General features: G+C 35.1%; 5 protein-coding genes and 1 pseudogene across 5 annotated transcripts; 3 read left to right on the forward strand and 3 right to left on the reverse strand.

The window, feature by feature from the left end:
* The first annotated feature begins 2,992 nt into the window (after positions 1-2,992).
* On the forward strand, positions 2,993-5,649 carry LOC120278057 (thermospermine synthase ACAULIS5-like). Its single transcript, XM_039284956.1, has 10 exons — positions 2,993-3,302; positions 3,403-3,469; positions 3,545-3,639; positions 3,724-3,826; positions 3,906-3,994; positions 4,075-4,231; positions 4,317-4,392; positions 4,482-4,540; positions 4,607-4,743; positions 4,834-5,649. The coding sequence occupies exons 1-10, from the start codon at positions 3,196-3,198 to the stop codon at positions 4,922-4,924; spliced, it is 981 nt and encodes a 326-aa protein (XP_039140890.1). The 5' UTR covers positions 2,993-3,195; the 3' UTR covers positions 4,925-5,649.
* On the reverse strand, positions 5,516-6,323 carry LOC120278058 (photosystem I reaction center subunit II, chloroplastic-like). The gene has a single exon (XM_039284957.1). The coding sequence runs from the start codon at positions 6,243-6,245 to the stop codon at positions 5,664-5,666; it is 582 nt and encodes a 193-aa protein (XP_039140891.1). The 5' UTR covers positions 6,246-6,323; the 3' UTR covers positions 5,516-5,663.
* Positions 6,324-7,963: 1,640 nt separating this feature from the next.
* Positions 7,964-12,062, forward strand: LOC120277398 (pre-mRNA-splicing factor 18). The gene is made up of 2 exons (XM_039284230.1): positions 7,964-8,845; positions 11,337-12,062. Exons 1-2 carry the CDS (start codon positions 8,012-8,014, stop codon positions 11,742-11,744), a joined length of 1,242 nt encoding a protein of 413 aa, XP_039140164.1. The 5' UTR covers positions 7,964-8,011; the 3' UTR covers positions 11,745-12,062.
* A 583-nt stretch (positions 12,063-12,645) lies between these two features.
* Positions 12,646-14,660, reverse strand: LOC120277399 (annotated as a pseudogene).
* A 1,295-nt stretch (positions 14,661-15,955) lies between these two features.
* On the forward strand, positions 15,956-17,484 carry LOC120277592 (insulin-degrading enzyme-like 1, peroxisomal). The gene is made up of 6 exons (XM_039284451.1): positions 15,956-15,997; positions 16,295-16,419; positions 16,506-16,557; positions 16,656-16,742; positions 16,961-17,083; positions 17,233-17,484. Exons 1-6 carry the CDS (start codon positions 15,956-15,958, stop codon positions 17,482-17,484), a joined length of 681 nt encoding a protein of 226 aa, XP_039140385.1.
* A 583-nt stretch (positions 17,485-18,067) lies between these two features.
* LOC120277593 (sugar transport protein 8-like) lies at positions 18,068-25,481 on the reverse strand. The gene is made up of 3 exons (XM_039284452.1): positions 25,328-25,481; positions 21,625-21,725; positions 18,068-18,520 (listed from the first exon to the last, which is right to left on the reverse strand). The coding sequence occupies exons 1-3, from the start codon at positions 25,479-25,481 to the stop codon at positions 18,068-18,070; spliced, it is 708 nt and encodes a 235-aa protein (XP_039140386.1).
* Positions 25,482-26,023: the final 542 nt, after the last annotated feature.

Consider the following 26,023-nt stretch of genomic DNA (forward strand, 5'->3'; position numbering starts at 1 on the left):
TTATATATTTTATAATATTATATTAAAGTTTTTTTTTATAATATAATCATAATATATGTTTTCTGTGGACGTAGCCGTTAGATCTATTGTGATTTAATGGTTGCTATTTATAAGAGGGTACAGAAAATTACTTTACTTTTGTATTGTTAAGAAATATTAGATACTATTAAGTATTGTTTGATATTGTACATAAATAAATAATAGCAATTAGATTCTAATGAGCACCGTCAAACATACATAAATTTAAAATTTAAGGATAACTGGCATGACGCGGCTTGATATAAATATAATTATATTTTAGATTGAATGCCGACTTCAACAAGATCTAGTAAATGGGCCTCCTCAACCCAACTGGCCCGCAGGTTTACTTTATCCACAAGTCCACAAGCATAGCTCAAATGTTATTTGACATGTACTCAGCCGCACATATGCCTGTGGCTACTTTCTCTGCCCTCTGTCATCTGCTCTCTGCCCCCTCATCATTGTTGAGAGAAATTTAATTATTATTTTTTAAATATATAATACTCATAATTCATAAATTTGAGAAATAATAAGTGAAAGTGGTGATTTGGGTTAAGTCCTAAGTAGAGAAGAGATTATATATATATATATTTATAATACGTGTATCGGTTGGTGTTGTGGATCTTCAGTACTAGCCTAAAATGCTAGGAAAAAAAACAATATCAGCTTATTCCGATTAAGTACTAGTGAATCCTAGGGTACGAGCTTTAATAGGTGGGTCTAACTAAAATATGTGGGTGTGAGTTGGGAGATAGAGGGTTGAATCCTTATGCAGTTAATTAATAATATAGTAACACTGTATAATACTATAGAAATATTATAGAATACTATTTGTTAGATTTTTTTGTGGATGAAAGTTTATTCTCCGTTTTTTTAGAGTTGTAGAGAAAAAAATATTTATTATTATGGGGTTTTGGTCTCTGATACATTATATTGGATACATACCGTAATTTTTTAATAAGGGATCATTAAGCCACCTACTAATGTACCAACATATATGTTTATCTCTTTAACAATTTTTTTATGGAGCGGTGGTTGTGTCCTTGTCAATATATATATATTATAAATTACTTAAAAATAATTATTTACATTACTATCAATAATTACCACTCAATTAGCTATTGAAAATTCAATTATTAATTATTTAAATAAAAATTATTAATTAACTTGACAGGAGATGGTAGTCCAAAAGTGTAACTTTTTATTCAAGTTGGTTATGATGAATTTGTGATGATGAGTGGCTCGGCCATTCATCCCGGGCACGCACGCTACACTCTATTTTTGGACTATCAACCAACCAAAACAATGTGCTCTTTCTTTTAATATTTATATTTATATTTGTTTATTTGTTTTTCTTGTTTTATTTCATGCTCGGTTATGATGTCCATTGAGCACGCCTCACCCTTCACACACACTCTCTCTCTCTCTCTCTCAGCATCTATCCAAATTTCTTAAGACCATCATGCATGGTGATTATTCATCACCATCATCAACATCTTCATGTGCATCCACATCATGTGCTCCCTTTTCGCCTCCCTATTTACTTTTGTTTCAATTTTTCTTTTTTTCCTTGTTGCCTTAATTTTGCATCTAAACTTAAAATTATTGAATTTTTATCAATGTACTAGTTGTTTTACATGTTTGAATTATGTTTGTGCTTATTTTATATTAGAATATAATAATAAAAATAACCCCTTGATTTTTTTAAAATGTGACAAGCACATATATAACGAGGGGCGTGTGTATAGTAAAGCTTATGTGCTTTTACTCGGCCGATAGAGAAATTGAATTATAAATCTGCACCCACAATCAAAAATTTTTACTATCATTATATTTAGCGCGTTTCGAACCTAATCAATAAATGTTTTATAGATAATATCTTTTGTAGTGGAATTAGTACCTCTAAACTAAAAGTCATTTCACAACTTCATGACATTAAAAGATATTGATATGAAATTTATTGAGATAATTGAATTTAAATACAAAGTTACCATGGTCCATAAACAGTCACTGCATCACCTAATATGTAGCATTTAGAAAAGTATCTTTTCATTCTACTTTTAGTTTTCCTATTTAAATTTAATTCTTGTTTGAAAATTTTCATATACACATAGACGCCATAGTCACAAGGACTAAATTAAAATATAAAATATAAATACATATATTTGGTTGGAATATTTGATTTGAACGAAATAATTATATTTTTAATAGTTTAATATAAGTTTTTATTTCTATTATTTTTAAGATAAATCACATATTTCTTGCATGTGTGTTTGTAGTCTAAAAAAGCTAAATTAGAGACAAGCACCTTACTAATTAAAAAAGCTTTAATCTTATGAGCTCTTTTATCCCTACCTAAGAGAAATGTCCACTAGAGTCATTCATACTAACCTCTACGAGTGATGAGAATTTGAAGTCTTTCAACTGCATTACGCTCTTATATTTAATTACTTATATCTATTTGCATTCTTTGTTATTTGACTGCATTTCCTCTTTATTTTTAGTAAATTTCTATGTCACTCTAAGTTCTATTTGCTATGTCTCATAATTTTGTATCAATTTTTTATTTTATTATAGTAAAATATGGTTTACTCAATTTATATAAAAAAAATATAATATTCGAGTCGGAGCGATATTAAAAACATTTTTATAGTTTCAAATATACAATTCAATGGGAAAAAGCTAACTTTCAACAAGAATAAAAATAATATTTCATATTTATAGAAAGGACACATTAAAAGCATAAACAAGCAACCTAAAAATGCATCTTAGGAACTCAATATAGAAATAAATAAAATAAAATAAAATAGCAATGCATGTTGGAACTCAATATAGAAATAATAAAAAAGGTGCTGATATTGTAGCATGTAAGTGGAGAGTGAGTGCATTTGTTGGATACTCCCAAAAATTCACATAATCCAAAGCCTCTCCACACCCACTTGTGGACCATGATTTCATCTCCATTCCCCATGACCCCAAATCTCTGTCACGCGCGCTGCTTCTCCGGATCATCCTCTGAACCAGTGCTCACTCTCTCTTTCTCTTTCCTCCTTTTTCTTGTGTGCTTGTGCCTTCTCTTCATTTCCCTTGTTATATATCCCATTCCTCTGTCTCCACTTATACTTGTTATTATTTGTCTTTCTCTTCTTCAAAGCTTACTCTTGAGTATCAACAATGGGTGACATTTCTCCTTCTAATGGCCAAGTTGATGCAAGGAGAAAGAGCTGCTGGTATGAAGAAGAGATTGAACAGAACTTGAGATGGTGTTTTGCTCTTAACAGGTTCTTCTTCTAACATGAATAAGAGATAGAGTTCATCTTCTTCTTCTTCTTGCTCTTCTTGTTTTTCTTGTTATGATGTATTTTTCTTTTTATTTTGTAGTATTTTACATACTGGAGCTACTCAGTACCAAGACATTGCATTGCTGGACACTAAACCTTTTGGGAAAGTCAGTATATATGAAGGTTTTTGAGTTTGATTAATCTTGTACTTTGTTTGGATGCTGATTCATTCTTCATTTCAGGCTTTGGTTATTGATGGCAAGCTTCAAAGTGCTGAGATTGATGAGTTTATTTACCATGAATCTCTTGTTCACCCTGCTCTTCTCCACCACCCAAAGTATGATCTGTTTCCTTCTTCCTGTTGTTGTTGACTGTAATTTGATTGATTGATTTGAAGTGACCTGAGATGTATGTTTTGTAGTCCTGAGAGTATTTTTATTATGGGAGGAGGAGAAGGATCCACTGCAAGAGAGATTTTGAGGCATAGAACTGTTGAGAGGGTGGTCATGTGTGACATTGATGAGGTTTGTTTGTTTGTTTGTTCTTTTTATGTTTTTATTAGAGTTCAATGTTGTGATTTTATATTTGCATTGGTTTGATCAGGAAGTGGTAGAATTCTGCAAATCTTACCTTGTTGCAAACAGAGATGCTTTTTTCGATTCAAGACTAGAACTTGTTATCAATGATGCAAGGTACTATAATCTAGATTCTGATAGCAATAAACTCTTTTGCTCATTCTAGTCTAGTTTATTCATAATTGGGTGTCGAACAGAGCCGAGCTTGAAAAGAGTGAAGGCCGATACGATGTGATCATCGGTGACCTTGCTGATCCTATCGAAGGCGGGCCGTGCTACCAACTCTATACTAAATCATTTTATGAAGACACTCTCAAGCCTAGACTCAGTGATGATGGCATTTTTGTCACTCAGGTGTTTGTTTGTTTATTTGTTCTTTGTATACAACTATATAAATTAACAATGTAATGTGATACTAGTGTGTTTATTTGATTCACAGGCAGGACCTGCCGGAGTTTTCTCGCACACAGAGGTCTTCTCTTGCATCTACAACACACTCAAACAAGTGTTCAAATGTTTGGCTTTTTCAAACCTTAAACCCTTTGAATTTTAATGCAATCCATTTTTGATACATTGGTTTATTCTTCTTTGTCTTTTGCTGCAGTTGTGGTGCCTTATTCTGCTCACATTCCTTCGTACGCCGATACTTGGGGTTGGATTATGGTAAAGATTATAACATAACAATTAACTCGATCGATAACATCCAAACTTATAATCGAACCTTTTCAGGCATCTGATTCTCCATTGACACAAGATGCTGAGGAATTGGATTTGAGAATCCGGCAGAGGATCAAAGGGGAGAACAGATATCTTGATGGCAAGACATTTGCATCAGCTTCAATGCTCAGCAAGGCCGTTAGAATATCGTTAGTGACATCGAAACTAAAACCTGAAACCTTGCTTTTGGTCATATTTATAACTGATTTGGTTCTATGCTTGTCTTGTTTAATTGGCAGGCTAGCAAATGAAACTCAAGTATACACTGAGGGGACGGCAAAGTTCATCTACGGCCACGGTGCTGGTCACAAGTTCCAGTCATCAACTTAGGTTTCGAAGAACCCGAACGGAGATTTGGCTACCAAGTGATCACAGAGTGATGGATATTTTTGGCTCAGTTGAGGGAATTATGTATTTGTGGTACCTTAGTACTTATGAATTCTCAATGTAGCTTTCTCTTTTCAATGTTCAATTCAGTACCAGCTTCTCATTTCAACTAAATTTCATCCCAATTCAAGCTCTTATGATCAGAAATTACATTATATTTCACAAGATAAAATTTACCCGTGAAGAACATTTGGTTCTTTTGTCCTTGTACTCTGCTTTCACTGACCAAAAATTATTCAGAAAAAAAATGGAAAACTTCCTCTACTGACAAATAACTCTTATGCACAGCTATATATATACACACATCATCATCATCATAAAAAATAAATAAATAAATAAATAATCATGATTCAATGTTGCAAACATAAACTAATATATAATCACAAGATAACAATAAGAAATCATCATCTCTGCCAAACTTTCTCCTACTTGTACTCTGTTTTCCCCAACCAAGAACTCATCCCATAAACCATGCACATAATTAAAAAACTCATCATGATTAATTCAAACTAACAACACAAGATGAACAAAATATCCATATTGTACATATATATAAAACAAGAAATCAGCAGAAAAAACAACAATAACTGCAACAACAACAACAACAACGTGAACATAAAATTATTCAGATACAAATTGATATTTAAAACACATGAACAGATAAACCACAAACTGAACTAGCTTACAAATCATAGACTTGCTTCCCAGTGAACTTAACCTCAATAGGATTGACATTCTTACCAATAGACCTGAAGTTCTGACCAACACCCTGGCGTCCAGGATTCACCTTCTCAGGATAAACACCATCTTTTGGGTGCAAATACTGAACCTCTCCATTTGGAAACACTCTGTAAAACTGATAATTAATCTTATACTTGGACCGAAGCCGAGTGCCGAGAGCCAAGCACTGCTCTTTCCGAGCAAGCTTGAGAAGGTTAGGACCTTGTCTCATTATGGCAGCACCGCCGGTTGGCATTTCAAAGATTTGTTCCTTTGGTGACTCCCAAGTGATGGCATAGAACTCCTCCACCTGAGCTTTGCGGAGAAGACCACCAGTGCTGCCGCCGAAGATGGGAGAAGGAGTGTTTGGGTTGAGCTCAGGAGGAGTGAAGCCAACCGGAGCGGTCTTTTCATCGGTGGCGCAGAGTTTGATAGAGAGGCGGTTGGATTGGGGGAAAGTAAGTGGTTTGAGGGGTTTGAAGGGGATGGTGGTGCCGGTGAGGGTGGCAGGGGAGAAGAAGGAGGTGGATGCTTGGGCTGCCATTGATGGAGGAGGTGGATGAGTGGAGGAGGGGTTTGGAAGGTGGTGAGTGATATGGTGGAGAAGGGAAGGAGGGAATGGGATTTGGATTTGGGATGTGTGGTTCTGCATGGTTTTGCATGGTGATTTTGGATAAGGTGTTGTGAGGATTGTCCCAATCAGATGAGCTGATTTTGATTTGCTGGTGGTATTCACTATTCATTCTTCTTTTTTATTTTTATTTTTATTTTATTTTTAAGATGATGATTTTGTGGGTTTAGGATTACGCGTATGTGCACTTTGTTTTTATTTATATCTGTTTTGGTATTTATTTATTTATTTTTGATAAAATAGAAAACACACAAGCCTCATCAATATTTTTGATTTTTTAATAACAATCACTGTTTGATGCAAGGATATTATAAAAATAATTAATAAACGACTTTGGGGTCACATCTTTGGGTCGATAATATTATAACAATACTGTGCATATATTATAGAATAGTTTATACAATATTATTCATTTAATGTTCACAGGTCCCATGTACAAAAGATGTATAGGGTTGCATAGTAGAAGATATTTATTAATTCGATTTAGTTTCAAAATTTTTTTTGTGCATGCACATGATATATAGGACTTTAATAATCATAGTTGGTGCACCACTGTATTTATATATCTTTTGACAGTTATAATCCTTTCCATGTGAGATTTTTTTGTCGTTATAAAAGATATATAATATCACTTTTTCATGGATGGATTTTTTTGATATTTATAGACAGTATAAAAACTAATGTCACAGACTGTATAAAACTCAACTAAAAACTAAAAAAATCCAATGTAAGACACTTAAAATTATATATATATTAAAATACATAATAAAACTTTAATATTTTCAACTATAACATGTATATTTGGTATCAAGGGATCCCTCACAAATTGGCTAGTAAACTAAATATCTTGTGAGCTTTCCTTTTAAATTACAATTTAAATAATTAATAAATTAATAATATATTTCGGGAAGTATTTCCACCATCTCAAACTAAAATAAAAATTAAATATATATGATCATAATTAATATTTTAAAAGTACATATTATATGTAGACTTCTTATAAAAATATGATATTAGAGATTTACTTTTAATGTCACTAATTATTTTAACTAAGTAGCTTTGGATCATATATATCAAGTTATTTAGACTATATATATATATATATTTTAAGTTTATAAACAATGACAAAAAATAAATATATAATTAAATTTAATAATAATTGAGATAAGTGGAAGGATACACTAATTAAAATTATAAAGCAAATACATAACAAAAAAAATTATAAGACAAAAATAATATTTTCTAACTATTTAAAAAAATTAAACCCTCATTAAAATTAAAATCATAATTAAAATTTTTTTATACTAGGTGATAAGCACTATATTTAAAGTTTAAGTCATAAATAAGTACAGATGTGGAGCGCAGTTAAAATGACAAGCACTTTCATTTAAAATTTTAAGTCAGGACGAATATGGTTGCTCATAATTATTTTTTTTTAAATTATCAAACAGTATATCATTCATAATTTTTTTTCCTACATTATAATAAGTCACTCACTCACATGCATTTTTCTCACTACGGTGAGATTTATAATTTATAATTATATGGAGTATATTTTTGAAAATATGCACGTGCTTGTCACGTGCCAACATCTCTCTCTCTCTGTGGATATAATTTCCCTTCTCGCTCTTGCTCTTGCTCTCGACTGAAACCCTAGATCACCATCACCACCACCATTAATGGATCTCTTGAAGCAAGAGCTCCAGCGGAAGCGCCAGAGCCTCGCCGCTGACTTCGGGGGCAAGAAGCTCATCAAGCGCTCCGAGATCGAGCAGAAGGAGATCCAAAAGCTCCGTCAGGAGGAGCACCGCCATCTCCAATCCCGATCCCGTCCCCTTCCCTCCTCCACTTCTAACCCTTCCTCCTCCTCATCCTCCTCATCCTCTTCTCTACCCCCTGCCCTCGCTGCCGCCTCCTCCAAGAAGGCCTCCGAGGCCCAATCCGATGAGCAGCGCATCGATGACCTCGTCCTCCCCCGCCACGAGGTCATCCGCCGCCTTCGATTTCTTAAGCAACCCATCACCCTTTTCGGCGAGGACGATGATACCCGGCTTGATCGCCTCAAGCTCACCCTTAAATCGGGGGTTTTCGATGTTGATAGCGATATGACCGAGGGTCAGACCAATGACTTCCTCCGCGATATCTACGAGCTCCGGAAGCGCCAGAAGGCCGGATCGTTACTCCATGATCGGGCGAAGCACAAGCGGGACGATGGCGATGGGATTGAGGGCGATGGTGGCGATGACGATGGGGATAAGGATGTCAGCGGCGATGGGGGCTCGTCGGGAATGGATGCTGATAAGGATATCAAGAGGATGAAGGCGAATTTTGAGGAGCTGTGCGACGAGGATAAGATTCTTGTTTTTTTCAAGAGGCTGTTGAATGAGTGGAATCAGGAGTTGGACGAGATGCCGGAGGCTGATAAGCGGACAGCAAAGGGCAAGCAGATGGTTGCTACCTTCAAGCAGTGCGCTCGGTACCTCCATCCTTTGTTCAAGTTTTGCAGAAAAAAGGTGAGCTTTTTTCCTCAACATATGCACTACTTTACTTTTTTTAATAGTCTTACATTACATTGAGCACTTATTTACAAATATTCTGTGATTCTATTGCATAATTTAGTACTTGCAGTCAAACCCTAGATGTCTGTTGTATGTTTTAATGTTTCTTCATGGGTAGGATGTGCTAGAGGCGGCATCTCCATGACTCCATATCTGTGTATGTTTATTTGGTTTTATTTTAAATTTGGTTACAAAACTCAGTTTCCCTTGAGCATTAGATTGGTTGAATATAAATGGAGGATTGATGTCAGATTAATTGTCATGGGTAGATTGTATTCATGGCATTGGTGTCTCCATCTATGTGAATTTGGACCTAGGATGCTGAGGGTTACAAACTCAATTGTACTCGAGCCTAAAGTTTGTTGAATAGCATAGAGAGTTGATATCAGATTGATTGTTGTACCAAGAAAAAAAGTTTGGAGAGTGAATTGGATTTCTCTGAGTACATACGGAAGTCAAGGGATTTCCCCAGTAAATGCAAATGCGAAATAAGGATTGAAGTGTTGAATTTGTTTGGCCATGTTTGGTGTTAATGCATTAGAGTGTATTTTTGAGGCTTATATTTGGTTAATGATAAGCTAAAGAATTGTAACGCTAAGAAGCTGGAGAAATTATTTTATTGTTGAATTTGATGGGTAATTGTGCAATTAGTTCTTAGCTATTATTTTGAAACTTGAACCAGGGGAGGCGCCTGGGTCGAGCCATAATATATATTTTTTATAATTTTAGTTATATATAAATATATAAGATATACTATAAAATTATAAATTGCTAAAAATTTGGAAAAAATAATACAAAAGTATAACAAAGAAATAGTCTTACTTAATAATTTATTAATACTAACTTAATATCCTAAATAAATTTGATATCAGATTGATTGTTGTACCAAAAAAAAAGTTTGGAGAGTGAATTGGATTTCTCTGAGTAAATACGGAAGTCAAGGGATTTCCCAGTAAATGCAAAAATGCGAAATAAGGATTGAAGTGTTGAATTTGTTTGGCCATGTTTGGTGTTAATGCATTAGAGTGTATTTTTGAGGCTTATAATTGGTTAATGATAAGCTAAAGAATTGTAACGCTAAGAAGCTGGAGAAATTATTTTATTGTTGAATTTGATGGGTAATTGTGCAATTAGTTCTTAGCTATTATTTTGAAACTTGAACCAGGGGAGGCGCCTGGGTCGAGCCATAATATATATTTTTTATAATTTTAGTTATATATAAATATATAAGATATACTATAAAAATTATAAATTGCTAAAAAAATTTGGAAAAAAATAATACAAAAAGTATGACAAAGAAATAGTCTTACTTAATAATTTATTAATACTAACTTAATATCCTAAATAAATTTGTCCCCCCAACCCCCAAACACACACACACAAAAATTAAATCAGTAACCTGACAGACTTGGTTGACTTAGCTCTAGGTCAACTAGTTCATTGGGTACTTGGTTTGGCCAGCCGGGTCAAATATGAGTTTTAAGTTCAACCTAATTTTTTATAAATACCAACTAGGGGGCCTTGGAGGGTTCGGTCGAACCAAGTGCTGGGTCAATCCGGAATTTAAAACGCTGCATTTTACAATTAGAGCATGGCCTACCAAAGTGGCCATGTTGAAGTTAGTTGTGTCGTTTTTTTGGTGGTACCCTAGTAAAAGTTCTGATTCTAGCTGTGATGTTAGCCTGATAGAACGTGGGTGTTTGACAGCAATTGCTTAGTTCGCTTGAAATAGGACTAAGGTATTTGCCAATGAGAAATATTTGGATGAGATGATTAAAGAAATCATGATATATCGGTTTTTCCTTGAGAAACTTATGAAGGATGTTTATCAAAATTATGTGAAATCGATCCATTATAAGATTGAAATTCTGCATGTCTGTGTATGTCTTCTATGCTTGCCAAAAGTGAACTGACTAGCATCGGAAGTGGTTAGGTTCTTCATGAATACCATGTGGCATTAGACTCTTCCTTTTAGATTGTAGGTGGTTTCTGCTATGGAGCTTTATAGAGAGAAGAGTACATTGCGTTAGTTAGCAGACATCAGCTTAAGAATCTTATTGTGTGAAATATTCACCTGATGGTTCAAGTTTTGATTGACAGAGTTGTGCGCATAATTATTAAAAGGTGATCCACAGCTTGTGCAATTTTTCCATTTTGAATTATCATGTTACAGTATATATTTTCCCATTATGACATTTACATAAAATGATAATGAAAGGGTAAATGAGATTGAGTCTTTCCGGGTGGTTTTCCTGTTTGCTGTTAATTAATTGAAGTAATCCTTTTCCTAATGTACTTGGTTCTTTGTTATCCGGTATGCCCTATTATTTGTGCTGCTAGCAAGCTATACACAAAATTGCAATTGTCTGGATCAACCCTTATGGTTATGTTGATCAAATATATCAAATATATCCATTGATAACCCGGATGTATGATAATCTTACAGGTTCTTCAAGATGATATCCGTCAAGCATTGATGGTAGTGGTTAAATGTTGCATGAAACGAGATTATTTGGCTGCTATGGATCAGTACATAAAGTTGGCCATTGGCAATGCACCTTGGCCTATTGGTGTTACTATGGTTGGCATTCACGAGCGTTCAGCTCGTGAGAAGATTTACACAAACAGTGTTGCTCATATCATGAACGATGAGACAACTCGAAAGTACCTGCAGTCTGTGAAGAGACTAATGACGTTCTGCCAGCGTCGATACCCAGCAGATCCTTCCAAGTCAGTGGAATTCAATAGTTTGGCAAACGGAAGCGACCTTCATTCTCTTCTATCTGAGGAAAGGGTGACTGAGAAACCTACATCCGAGGAAAAGCTCCGCATAATGCCTGCAGCAAGGGAGTAATGCTATCTATGGATGCATTTTGATTATCCACCAAGATTGGGAAATGTACATTATTGTCAGGTCTGTTGGTTTTAAAAGGGCTAATTTTCTTTACTTTGAGCAAGCAGTGGTCTCCAGTGTTCTCCAAAATCACATTGTTGGTACTGTGATTAATATCCATACAGTTAATTGTGCTTGAATTCCAAAACTGGAAGTTGGATCTTCTCCAAAGCCTTATAATTATGTAAAATCTATCATTAGAAACAGAGCATGCAGTGTTGGCTGACAGGAACATTTATGATCGATGGGTTTTAAAGCAATAAAAGTGGGATTTTTGTAGATGAAAGAAAATTTGAGGACTTCCAATGGTGGATGAAAACACGGACATTGTTACTTTCCATCACATATTGTATATGCTGCTTCACAAATTGTTACCTTTGAGTCTGAAATGGACAAAAAGGACATTTATATGACAGGTACTAATGGTTTTAATATTATTTTTATTATTAAAATAAATACATTTTTTTTTCTAATTTATCAAATTTACAACTTTTGATGATAAATAGTTTTCTTTTAAATTTTTTATTTATATAAAGGAATGTGATGTATTATGGATTATTCTAAACCTGAGTTTGTTCTATTTATAGGCATGGTCGGTTCACGAGAATATTTAAACAAAAACAAAGAAAATGAACTTATGTTTTAATAGAACAAGCTTTTATTATTGACAATTGAACATCAAAGCCAATCAAAAACAAAAAAAACGTTTAAATTCTCAGCCACACGCCCTCACAAATCATTGGCATTATACTGACAATCTCATAAACTAAACAAAGAAAATGAATTACTGTTTAATAGAACCAGTCTTTGGCCATACATACATTATGAAAAGACCACAAAAATAAAAAAAATAAAAACATTAAAAGGGGAACAAAAACAATACACTAATAAGTTTATAATCTTTATTAGGGTGAAATGCCCTTCTCCATCTTGGAAAGCTCACATTCATCTTCAACCATGAACCTCTTCCAATACCAATGATTCTTCCACACTCTTTCAGTCATCTCCTCCATTGGAATCCCTTTGGTCTCTGGCAGCATGAATTTTACGAACAACGCCATGATGATGATCCACCCCGCGAAGAAGAAGAAGATACCAGACTTCATCTGGCACAATATTGATAGAAATGCTTGTGCAATGAGGAATGTGAAGAGCATGTTTGAACTCACAGCAAATGCATAACCAGCTGTTCTTGTTTCTAGTGGGAATGTTTCACTTGGTATCAACCAACCAAGAGGACCCCATGACCATGCAAATCCAGACACAAACAGGCAGACCAACAACACCACTCCAACAGCCATTCCCTTTCCCAGTGTGTTATTGTCATGCAACGTCGCTGCCAGAATTCCTCCTATGATTGTCTGCAACAGAAGAAGAAGAAGAAGAAGAAGAAGAACTTTATATAATAACAAAACACACACAACACAAAAGATTAGTATTATTGATATATCAAGTCAAAGCAGACACTAGCTACTCACCTGTGCAATGAGCATCTGACCACAAGCTTCAAGCAATAACGCCCTCCTGCCAGCCTTGTCCACACAAGCAACAGAAACAATGGTGGACAAACATTCACAAGACCAGTAATCACAGCTGACAACAATGAAGCGTTGTTTTTGAATCCCATTGTTTGGAAGAGCACAGGAGCATAGAACATGATGGCATTAATTCCTGTGAATTGTTGGAACACTTGCATCAATATGGCAATGATGAGTTGAGGTCTGCTATTCCTCTTCATGAGATTTCTGAAAGGGTGTTTCACTTGTCGTGCTATTTCACTTGCATGAACAAGTTCTTCGAATTCGGCATTCACATTGTCTGTTCCCCTGATTTTCTTGAGCACTTGACGGCCTTGTTCATGTTCATTTCGCTCAATGAGGCTTGTTGGAGTCTCCGTGATGAGCATGGAGCCAAGGAAGAGGATGAGCGCCGGAACTCCCGCAATACCAAGAGAGAGCCTCCATCCCCATGGATGTAACTTGGATGTGAAATAGTTCACAATGTTTGCTATGAATATCCCAATTGTTATTTGCAGCTGGAAAAGGATGTTCAATGCTCCTCTGATTCTCACCGGTGCTATTTCTGACAAAAACAATGGAACAGCCTGCAAAATTTTGATAAACAATATTCATTAATTAAGAGACAAAACATAAACACATCATATATTCTACAAATTAACTAGTTGTCTATAAGACAGAAACAGAGTGAAAATTAATTAATTAATTATTAGAGACAATAATGATCAGACCTGGTTGGCAAATCCTACTCCGAAGCCGAGAAGAATTCTTCCGATGATGAGCATGGGGAGACTAACAGCTGCAGCATTCAAGGCAACACCAGCCAGAAAGAAAAGAGAAGCAGCTTGCATGGTGCGTTTCCTGCCATACTTTGAGCAGGCTTTAGAAGCAAAGAAACTGGCAATAATGGCTGCCAGATACAGTGATGAAGTGAAAAGCTGAAGGCCCTGGTTATTAAATTTACAGTAGTTACTCTCTTTGGCCTCATGTTTTTTAACATACACTCCCTGAAAGAATTTCTCCAAGAAATCATCCATTGATGTCACTCCCCCTGTACATTAATATATGCACAACCAAATCAATCACAATGACATCATAATTTAATAAGTATTAATTATCAAACGAACTCTTATAAGCTTTCATTAACCAAATCACAGACACTAGAATTAATCACATATATATAAAAAAACATTGACAAACACGCATATATTAAGTATATACCTGAAATTCCAATATCATATCCAAACATGAGACCTCCAGTGGCAGCAATGATGCCACACAACACAACATACCATGTGATCCTCCCTTCAAACTCAACATGTCCGCCGGTGCTCGTCGTCGACAACCCAAAGCCTCCCATCCTTAATTAATTTACTTGCTTCTAATTAATCCCAACCTTTCTGATGAAATGTACAACACACCATGCATGGATGCACATATAAAGGCAATGAATTGTAGTTGTAGTTGGTGTAGGAGTTGAAGAGTGTTTAATTAGTCCTATTCCTAGTCGGATTAGAGAGATGACTTTCTAATTTTGATTAGGATTCATATTTTAAATTAGTAAGGATGAACTTCTAATTTAATTAGGAAAGAGTCATATTTTAAATTATTATTTTATTATTCTTTCTAATTTTCTTTTTTTAAAATATGTCTATATATATACACATCCCTTTAAAGTATCAAATTTACAAATAATAATAGTATTATTAAATAATAATTAGATTATAGATGTGGTACACATTTACACCGCGTTATTGGATATTAGTGATATATTAATATATTGCAATATGTGTAAATTAAATTGTTATCTAGTAACTATTGTCTCGACTTATTGAACTAATCCATAAAATAAATTATTTATTTATTTTATACTTATATTCTCTTTGTTATGTTTATTATGGAGTGATAATATTTTATCTATCACAAATCCATGTTCTTTTTTTATCTGTTATTTTATAACATCAAGAAGCATTTATTATATTTTTTTCCAAAAATTACCCTTAACATTCTATTCAATTATTTTTTTGGAAAAATGTGAAGATATAAATTATGGGTAATTTTGTAAAGATAACAAATTTTTTATAAAAGTTTGTGAAATAACTAAATTCTTTGATACGTGAGATTCAGTTAATCACGATAATTAAAAAGAAAATTCTTTGATACGTGAGATTCAATTAATCACGACAATTAAAAAGAAACGAAGAGAGTATTACCATATTTGGTTAGGTTAGAATCTTACATTATCAATTATCATCTTTATTAATATACCCTTACTTAATAGGTGCCAAATAAATTAAAGTGCATAGCATTTGCTAATGCAAATATTGGAGTTGATTAATAATAAATATTTGTTATTATAAAAAATAAATTTTAATATTAGGATATTTAATTTTTATTAATATATAAGTTTTAAATAATTAATTTTTTAAAAAGTAAACATTAAATTAAACTTAATTATTTTAAATAAATATAAGATTTTCCACAAATTTAATTATTTAATAGTTATAAAAAAGGTTTAATCTCAAATGTTTTTTTTATGTCCAACAAAATATTTTAATTTTTTTTTACTTTTAAAATTTTTAAAAGTTGGTATTTTGATAATTGTATTGAGCTTGAGGGGTATAATAGTGAAAAAAAAAATTTTCTCCCCGGAATATGAAAATATTAATTAGCTCTTCAAACGGTGATCACATTATGGTAATTCACTAATTTGGCCAAGTTATCACATTCCGGGAATATAATATTGTCATTTTAGACAATCAAACGGAGTAATGTAAATTACCTCGTCTATATTTTGGGGGTAATCTAATATTACCTCCAACCAAACACCACTTTAAGATTATGAGTCAAAGGATAGGTGGGCTCTAAGAATATTTATTTACAAAGTTGATCTTTACCCTAATATGACATTTAAATACTACAGCATCCCATTTGATAAATCTTATACTGTCAAACCTGTTTGCTATCCTAGTTTAGCTTCAACTGCGCTTATAGATTCATCAAGATAATATCAAATTAAATTTAAAGCTTCAGCTGTTTGCTCATATTGCAAAACAACCAGCTTTCCATCAGTTTCGGTCAGTTGAACAACTTGGCTACATAACTGCGCTCAAGCAAAGGTTCGTAAATAAGTTCATTCCCTCCGCTATGTATGTCATAATTTTGAATTGTTATGCTTTACAGCTTGAAAATATCCCATATGCAGAAATGATTCAGGGGTTTGGGGAATTCAGTTCGTCATCCAATCCACAGTGAAAGTACCAACATTTCAGCTTGTGTCTCTCAGTTTTTTTTTTTGTCAGAGTTATTATTTATTGTTATGATCTTCTTTAACGCTTTGTATTGAGCTTCACAGGACCCCGCACAGCTTGATGGTAGGGTTGAAGGTTTTCTGAAGATGTTTGAAGATAAACTTTATGAAATGACTGATGATCAATTTAAGGTTGGGATCTTCTGCCTGTTTAAGATCCTTTTCTCTTACTAATCTCATCATAGATGTGTTTAAATATTGTTGGTAATCCCCACAATGTGCATGTGAGCACTCACATGCACACACAAATTGATACAATTCTACTCTTTCAGCTGTCTCAATGACATTTTTGCTCACCATCCATGCCAAGCATATTTCATTACTACTAACTTGCGTTGATTCTTGTACAGAGCAATGTCAATGCACTGATTGATATGAAGCTGGAGAAATATAAGAACTTGAGGGAAGAATCTACTGTCTACTGCAGAGAAATTTCTGATGGTACTCTGAGGTTTGATCGGCAGGAGTCCGAGGTAATTAATTATCCTTTGCACTAGTAAACAAAACTCATTCTGTGCAAGAAGTGCAAGCTTTTCGAATTTTCATTGGATTCTCTTTGATTTTCAGCCAGTTTTTTTTTTTAAATTCCCTGAATCATTTTTATCTGTTGCTGGAATTACAGGTGGCAGCCCTAAGGGAACTGACAAAGCAAGAACTGTTTGAGTTCTTCAATTCATACATCAAAGTCGATGCCCCACAGAGAAAGACTCTCAGTATTCAAGTCTATGGGTGTCTGCATTCTGCTGAGTTCCAAAGTTCGATTCATGAATCAAGTTCACTTCAAAACTGTCAAATTAGAGACATATTCAGCTTCAAAAGGTCGAGGCCTTTTTATGGTTCCTTTAGAGGCGGCTTAGGCCAGATGAAACTGTGAATTTCCAGACTCAAGCTCTGTATTGTATTGTATTGCAACTCGTATTTATCACTATTTCTTTCTTCTCAGACTTACCATTCTTTCTCCATCCATAAAGACAAGACAATAAAGAAGGAATGAATTGTGCCTGTTTTCACTATAACATTTGTTGTTGCTTGCTGCAACAAAAAAAGTTAATTGCGAGAATAAGTTCATTGCGTCGCATCTTTCTTTTAGTGAATGCTTCATAATATATCTAAGCTCCATGTAGTGCAATTGCCACTTGCCAGGGAATCAGAGATTCTAAAATTAAAGTTTGGTTGTGTCAAGAATATATAAACAAAGAAAATGAACTAATGTTTAATAGAACAAGCTTTTATTAATTTGGACAGTTAAACATCAAAGACAAAGGTAACTGAAAAGGTTTAAGGTTTAGTCTCTCAACTTCGACGCCCCTCACAATCTCATGAACTAAACGAAGAGAATGAACTACTGTTTAATAGAACCAGTCTTATGGACATACATACATACATTATGAAAAAAAACCGAAAAAAAAAAAATAATTAGGGAACAAAAAACAATACACTAAAGTTTATAATCTTTATTAGGGTGAAATGCCCTTCTCCATCTTGGAAAGCTCACATTCATCTTCAACCATGAACCTCTTCCAATACCAATGATTCTTCCACACTCTTTCAGTCATCTCCTCTATTGGAATCCCTTTGGTCTCTGGCAGCATGAATTTTATGAACAACGCCATGATGATGATCCACCCCGCGAAGAAGAAGATACCAGACTTCATCTGGCACAACATTGATAGAAATGCTTGTGCAATGAGGAAAGTGAAGAGCATGTTTGAACTCACAGCAAATGCATAACCAGCTGTTCTTGTTTCTAGTGGGAATGTTTCACTTGGTATCAACCAACCAAGAGGACCCCATGACCATGCAAATCCAGACAAAAATAGGCAGACCAACAACACCACTCCAACAGCCATTCCCTTTCCCAGTGTGTTATTGTCATGCAACGTCGCTACCAGAATTCCTCCTATGATTGTCTGCAACAGAAGAAGAAGAAGAACTTTATATAATAACAAAACACACACAACACAATCTTAAGCACAGTAACATAAATAAAAAAAATATGATTATGATCGTTTTGATGGAAATCCAACTGTTGAAAGCAAATGTACTTGAATTTTGAATCTGTGCGCATCTTCTTAAATAAATTATATAAATATTAAATTTTTATAATAATAAAATATAATTTTTATTTTTATTTTTATTAAGATGTGATGAATAAAAAAAACTTAACTTTTAATATTATATCTATGTAAAAATATTAATTTAATAATTATTAAAAAATTTATATGTACAGATATATTTTATATGCGAAATTGCAAAAAAAAACTCCTAAGTTTGCAATATTGCCAAAAACACCCCCTTAATTTGGCAATCTCTAAAAACCCATTTCTTTTAAACTCAATTTTTCCAAACCCCCAAACCATGTAATGGTGGTTAACAGAATTATTTTTAAATTTTATGGACTAAATTGTCTTTGCATAGGAAGTCGTGACACTGCAATCATTTTGGTTGTTTGAGAGGAAGTAGGGGGGTTTTCTTAGGATAATCCCAAGAGACAATTTTACTAGAGCCGTATACTTGTTTTTCCGTTTCCGAAGTTGCTCTACCGGCACATCCTCTGTAATTTCAGCTTTTCGCTTTCTACCGATTTCTCAAAGGAGAAATCCCGCGCAAGTATTTGGTATTTCATCAGTTTGCAATCTAAGGTATTGAAGACGTTGTGATTATGGTTTTATGTTAACTATTCTGTTACAAAAAAAAGATTTTTTGGTTTTGTTTTGTGGTTTTGTTTTTATTAGAAGATATTGAAGTCTGCAGGGGGATTTCTCAACTGGGGTTTTGTTAGTCTGCAGGGAGATTTCTCGGCTAGAGTTTTGTTTTGTTTTACATTTTCGTCTGTGTACATGATCGAAATAGTTTTTTGATTGTTATGATTTGTGTAATGTTTATAATGTACATTTCCCTTTTTATTTGATATGGTTGCAGTTTTACAAATGAGGTTTCTGTTTAAAAAATTGAGTTTTAATTTAAAAACGTATGCCTCCATTTAAATATTATTGTCTCTGTTTAAGAATCTAGGTCTCTGTTTAACAAGTGATATTTCTGTTTAAAAATTAAGAGGTTACTGTTTAAAACCTTATATTTCCGCTTAAAAATTTATGAATACTGCTGAATGTGTTGTTATTGTCGCAAGCTTGTGATTATGGCAGTCAACCTAGTTAATGGGCGATGCTACTTGACACCAATAGTGGAGACCTTGGCTGAATTGAAAGTTCACATGACCTTTCGACACTAGGAGCTCATCCGAAGGACAACTTTTGCAGCATTTACTAAACTGGAAGCTGTATTGCAAGAGAGGACCCTTCTTGATTCTCTATTGCAAAGGTACAATGGCCTCACCAATAAATTCAGGATCGGGGAAAGCATGCTGAGTTTCAAGCCTGAAGATGTGGGCATCGTTCTTCGTCTGCGTTGCGATGGAGACGCAGTCGTGTTTCAGAAGAAGAAAGCACGCTCAGCTTTCGAAGAGAGGTATTTATGAAAAACCTACGAGAGACACAGAAACTCCATCAAGAAAACTCTTGAGCAATTTGTTCGACAGAGAGGAAAAAAAGAAAATTTTGTAAAACTACTGATGGTGTAACTTAGGGTACCATCCTCTTTCCGAATACCTCATGCTCGGTTCCGAATTGGATCGTTGATTATGTCGATGATCTACCTGGCACGGGGTGATACGCATGAGCGCAGGCAACACACAAGTGGCTTATGGAGGACATTCCACAAGCAGCCGCTCGAGTGCAAGCTAGATGCTCGGGGAGAAGACCAACCTAGGGTATATTAAGAGCTGCTCGGTCGCCCTAAACATCTGGTTTTATGAGCTGACCGGAACCGGAGAGAAAGTCCATTTCGGCAAGACTCAAAAGATGCTGTGCTACGGTGAAAATAGTTACCGGAAGCAAGCGACGATAGAAACCAGTTTGTCATCTCTCAAAAGAAAAGAGGTAATAAATCATAAACAATATGTTTAACAGCAGTAGTTAATGTTTAAATATAGTATTTAGCGTTTAACAGTATTTATTTTCTATTTAAAAGTATTCTTTAGAGTTTAAACTGTTTATATAGAAAAAAAAAGTTGAAGAGTTTTAATTTGAATAAAACCCTAATCTTTATCTCTAAATAAAACTTAGGGGGATAAAGGTCATTTTGAGCTTATCCATGCTTAAAAAAAGAGAAAAGGAGTTTTAATATTAATCAAAGTCCGATTCTATCTCATAATTCGGATTTAAAAGAAAAAAATATATAAATTTTAAATTTGAGTTAAAAAATTTAAAAAATTAAATTAAATTAAAAAAATAATAATAATAAAAATAAATAAAAAAATAAAAATAAAAACATAAATATTCGGATAATGCTAATGAAAATCCGGATATTTGAAAACAAAAAAAAAATCTTTTGGTTAAAAAAATAATAACAATATTGTGGGCCCCGGATCTTTTAGGGAGAGAGGAGGGCATGAAGAAGGAGGGAGTTTAAAAAAAAAACAAGGGAGACATACTTCTGTCCATGGGGGCCCGGTCAAAAAAAAAAATTATTTCAAAGGAGGTTCTTTCTATGGTGGGACCGAGGTGAAAAAGAGAAGGAGGGCTAGTTTTCCCTTCCATGGCGGGACCGCTAGGATATAAAAAATATATATAAAAAATAGCATGGTGATGCATGATTGGAGGATCCTTTCTCCATGGTGGGACCGGGAGTACTAAAAAAAAAAAGAAGTCAGCATGCCCATGCAAGGATGAAAGGCTTTCTCTTGATGCGGGACCCGGGTGAAGAAGATGAAGCACGCTCCTCCTCGTTGCCACCTCTTTGCATACACAAATAAAAGAGATACTGGAATGATGATATTGGTGCTGTTGTGAAGTTTGAAGTAAGAGGAAGAAGAGAGTGAATATGAACAGATCCAGAAAAAAAAAAAAGATGAAGAAGAGCAAGAATAGAATAGATAAGATGCTATGCAAATGGATGGGATGGATGACGATGCAAAACTCCTTGCAAAGCTCATCGGCGTTGTGCCATTTCTCACATGATGCATCTCGTTGTGCAAGCTAGACTTCTGTACATGATCAACAACCTTAGCTCCTACGTGCACAACAACATTATGAGCCTTGTCATCCTTTTGAAGACCTGCAAAGTAATGGACTCCCAGCCAGCGATCGTCTGATCGTCATTATCCTCCGTTTAAGGCCTCAACAAGAAAGTCCTACTGAGATGCTTGACGATGGTGATGCCCTCTTCATGAATCCCGAAGCATGCTTGAGAAGTTCGTCACTCAAAAGAGGTAGATGACCTTATAAAATCTCATACCAAGTATATATATACAAGTATGTTTTGGTTTCGTTCAACCCATGCAAGATGCCATGAAGAAAAAAAAATCTTAGATGAAAGTTCATGCAAAATACCTACATTTGGTTGTTAATCCCATGCATAATGCCATAGAAAAAAAATATCATCTTGATGAGGTAGATGAAACTCTATACAAAATGTATAAGATGCGTTCTGGTTGTACTTCCCATACCCATGCCATAAAAAATCTTTAAATATTAATGCTAAACCCTTCCCTCTGCATAATTTGTCTTTAAATCATGCCCATAGACAAGAGCATATGCATGCTGTTGGTTTACACTCACTGTGAACACCATCGTAAAAAAAGAAGAAGAAGAAAGAAAAGAAAATTTTTGAGGACACATGTGCAAAAATGTGAAAATGTGTGAAAATACGAAAGCTCGAGGGTTTAACTGCAAAAAATAATAAATATGGAAAAATATGAAAATATGAAAGTTTGGGGATTTATTTGCAAATTTTGATAAAATGTGAAAAAAAATGAAAACTTAGAGGATTTAAATGAAAAGAAAAGAAAAGAAGAAAAAAAGGATTTTTAAACGAAGATGAGGGGTATTTTGGTAATTTCACAAGACCCTCTTAAGTCTTAAGCTTACCGTGATGTCTAATGCATGTCGACTGCTCTCTTTTGGAGGGCCTCTTCATTGCCTCTTAACAGTCACGGAAGCGGATGGACTATTGAAGATCCTTTTTAAAACTCTCTTTGAGCTCATGGACCCGGTTTGAGGCCATTGACTCTCTTTGGAGTGATGACAAATCTCTTTGAGCTCATGGACCCTGTTTGAGGTCATTAACTCTCTTAGGAGTGATAAAAAAATTCCAAAACCCTTTAAAACTCTCTTTGAGCTCATGGACCCTATTTGAGGCCATTGACTCTCTTTCGAGTGACGAAAAATTCCAAAACCGATAAAACTCTCTTTGAGCTCATGGACCTTGTTTGAGGCCATTGACTCTCTTTCGAGTGATGAAAAATTCCAAAACCCATAAAACTCTTTTTGAGCTCATGGACCCTGTTTGAGGCCATTGATTCTCTTGAGAGTGATGAAGAAATTTCAAGATCTTCAAAAGCCAAGCATTTTAAAACAAAAAAAAGAGAGGAAAAAAAAATCAAATCAAAATCAAGGCATTCAAAAATGATGAATCAACAGATGAGCTCAACAACCTCAAGATTACAGTGTTGAAGAGTTCATAAGTTGCAAAAAGTTTCACAAGCCTGAAGGCCGGATCTTATGAAAAGTCAAATCAAGTTCCAAATCAAATCAAAGAAAGCAAATTCAACAAATGAACCCAACAACCTCAGAGTTAAAGCGTTGAAGAGTTCACAAGTTGCAAAAAGCCTCACAAGCCTGAAGGCCGAAGCTTATAAAAAAATCAAATTAGGTTCCAAATCAAATTTAAGATGCAAACTAAAAAGTCCAAGTTCCAAGTTTCAAACAGTCAACAAATGAGTTCAACAACCTCAAAGCTAAGGCGTTGAAGAGTTCACAAGTTGCAAAAAAAAGCTCCACAAGCATGATAGCCGAAGCTCATGAAAAGTCAAACCAAGTTTGTGATTCATCAACATAGGGAATCCACAGCTTCAAATCCAAATCAAAATCTAAGATGCAAAATCAAAGATCCAAGTTTCAAACAAATCAACAAATGAGCTCAACAACCTCAAGGATAAAGTGTTGGAGAGTTCACAAGTTGTAAAGAGCTTCACAAGCATGAAGGCCAAAGCTTATAAAGAAATCAAATCAAGTTTCAAATCAAATCCAAGATGCAAAAGTTCAAATGTCCAACTTTCAAGTTTCAAATAAATCAACAAATGAGCTCGACAACCTCGAGACTACAGCGTTGAAGAGTTCACAAGTTACAAAAGTTTCACAAGCCCAAAAGCCGAAACTTATGAAAAGTCAAATCAAATTCCAAATCAAATCAAAGTTGCAAATTCCAATATCCAAGTTCCAAGTTTCAAACAAATCAACAAATGAGCTCAATAACCTTAAAATTAAAGTGTTGAAGAGTTCACAAGTTGCAAAAAGCCTCACAAGCCCGAAGGCCGAAGCTTATAAAAAAATCAAATCAAGTTTCAAATCAAATCCAAGATGCAAGTTCAAAGTTCAAGATACAAATTTCAAATGAATCAACAAATGAGCTCAAACAACTTCATGGATAAAGCGTTGGGGAGTTCACAAGTTGCCAAAAAGCTTTTACTAAGCATGAAAAGTCGAAGCTTATGAAAAAAATCAAATCAAGTTCCAAATCAAAAATCTAAGATGCAAGTTCAAAATCAAAGATCCAAGTTTCGAGCAAGTCAACAAATGAGCTCAACAACCTCAAGGATAAAGCGTTGGAGAGTTCACAAGTTGCAAAAAGTTTCACAAGCCTGAAGCCGAAGCTTATGAAAATTCAAATCAAATTCCAAATCAAGTCCAAGATGCAAATTCAAATATCCAAGACACAACTTCACCAGTTTTTAAGTCATGTTCAAGATGCATATTTTGACCGTTGACGAAGACCAAAAGTCAACAAAAGTCAAAGCGCGATTTTCGGCAAAATAGTCGGAAAGAGATAAAAGGCTACAATTATTGTTATGTCAAGATGATTAAATTCCAAATTTCTTGTACTTTTAACGAAGACTATGAATTCATGAATAAAAATTTATTTGTCAGAATTTGTTTCTTTCTTCACACTTATTTTCTTAATCGGAGGTTCCTGTGACAATGTGCAGGGTAATTAACATTAGGGGTTTGCCCCTAATGGAAGTCATGAACCCATAATCCCTTGAAGTCTACAAAATATTAAAATTTGATTTGTGATCCATGCTTTTTATCCGGTCAATCCTAATCAAAGGCCGGATGGAAAGAAAGGAGCCCACATAAACATTTTGTTTTATGTTTAAAATTATGCAATACCGTTTAAATATATAAGTTAAATGTTTAAATATATTTGTTATTGTTTAAACTGAATGATTTCGCTGAGATTGTTTGGTTTACATATGTTAGTTTCCTAAGCTGATCCCGGCGAATGCTGATGAAGATATATTTGTTCGGGCCAACCGCCGGGTGGATGCTATTGCTCCGGAACCACTTGCTTGAAGGCAAGATGAGAGGCCAACCTCTTCCGTGCGCGCTCGACGTCGTTCTCCTACTTCCAGCCCAACGCGTGCACACATTTCTAGACGTTGGAGAGGTCCTCCCCTACCCTGCCTGATTGCAACACCCCCCTCCCCCAGCGACCACAACAACGACAGTCCCCCCGACGGCACTAGGCAATGATGTCACTACAACTCTTCTGCAGGCGTGCCAAATATTGATGACCGAGTTCCCTCGGCGTCGCCTCGGTCGAGGCATCGAAGGATGGTCACAATCGATCGCGCCGTCCCCTCCAAACAAATGAAGCACCCGGGACGGACGAGGCGTTGAAATTTGATGACGACGACTTCATCGGGATGCCTATTCCAAGACGACCACGTTTGAAGAGACTTGTAAAAAAGAGGAAAACAATAATGACTCTGTATCCACCTCTGGCTGACGATGAAACAATAGCGAAGACCATCGGCGACCGATGTCGTATTGAGTCCTGCCGCCATTGATGACATGCCCGTCACGGTGGAGAATATCGTAGATGATGTTGCCATTGCTGCGGTTGATAAAATCGTTGACTCTATTGTTAACAAAATCCCCGTTAAGGGTGTGTCTCCCGTTGATGTATCTCCTGTTAAGGGTGTGTCTCCCATTGATCCGGCGGCCGACAGTGCGGCATCGAAGGTGGATACAATCCCTGAAGAACAAGAACCAGCAAAGGTGTGTCTCCTGTTGATATTATTGCCATGGCCGCGACTGAGAAGATCGTTGAGTCTGTCGTCAACCAAATCATGCCTACTGTGGAATCAGCGTCCGACAGTGCCGCATCGAAGGCAGACACAATCCCACAACAACAAGAAGCATGTAAGGATATATCTCCGGTTGATGCTGTCATCATGCCGCATCAAAGGAAGATGCTATTGGTGCTGAACACCGACAACCGTCAACAACAGTGCCGCATGATGATCCCAAAACAGCTGTTGACAAGTGAAAAGGGAACGTCACCGAAAAACA

The sequence above is a fragment of the Dioscorea cayenensis genome, chromosome 15, assembly GCF_009730915.1.
Source record: "Dioscorea cayenensis subsp. rotundata cultivar TDr96_F1 chromosome 15, TDr96_F1_v2_PseudoChromosome.rev07_lg8_w22 25.fasta, whole genome shotgun sequence".
NCBI lineage: Eukaryota > Viridiplantae > Streptophyta > Magnoliopsida > Dioscoreales > Dioscoreaceae > Dioscorea > Dioscorea cayenensis.

Excerpts from the sequence above, each read along its gene's own strand:
- LOC120277592 (XM_039284451.1), top strand. The coding sequence starts at position 15,956 with ATGAAAATATTAATTAGCTCTTCAAACGGTGATCACATTATG. Across the intron at positions 16,743-16,960 it reads TGACTGATGATCAATTTAAG|AGCAATGTCAATGCACTGAT; the intron begins GTTGGGATCTTC and ends ATTCTTGTACAG. Across the intron at positions 17,084-17,232 it reads TTGATCGGCAGGAGTCCGAG|GTGGCAGCCCTAAGGGAACT; the intron begins GTAATTAATTAT and ends CTGGAATTACAG.
- LOC120277593 (XM_039284452.1), bottom strand. The coding sequence starts at position 25,481 with ATGGTCTTCGCTATTGTTTCATCGTCAGCCAGAGGTGGATACAGAGTC. Across the intron at positions 21,726-25,327 it reads CAACGCCTCGTCCGTCCCGG|GTCTTCAAAAGGATGACAAG; the intron begins GTGCTTCATTTG and ends ATTACTTTGCAG. Across the intron at positions 18,521-21,624 it reads TGCACAACGAGATGCATCAT|ACAATCATAGGAGGAATTCT; the intron begins GTGAGAAATGGC and ends CTTCTGTTGCAG.
- LOC120278057 (XM_039284956.1), top strand. The coding sequence starts at position 3,196 with ATGGGTGACATTTCTCCTTCTAATGGCCAAGTTGATGCAAGGAGAAAG. Across the intron at positions 3,303-3,402 it reads TGGTGTTTTGCTCTTAACAG|TATTTTACATACTGGAGCTA; the intron begins GTTCTTCTTCTA and ends TTTATTTTGTAG. Across the intron at positions 4,541-4,606 it reads ATACTTGGGGTTGGATTATG|GCATCTGATTCTCCATTGAC; the intron begins GTAAAGATTATA and ends GAACCTTTTCAG.
- LOC120278058 (XM_039284957.1), bottom strand. The coding sequence starts at position 6,245 with ATGGCAGCCCAAGCATCCACCTCCTTCTTCTCCCCTGCCACCCTCACC.
- LOC120277398 (XM_039284230.1), top strand. The coding sequence starts at position 8,012 with ATGGATCTCTTGAAGCAAGAGCTCCAGCGGAAGCGCCAGAGCCTCGCC. Across the intron at positions 8,846-11,336 it reads TCAAGTTTTGCAGAAAAAAG|GTTCTTCAAGATGATATCCG; the intron begins GTGAGCTTTTTT and ends ATAATCTTACAG.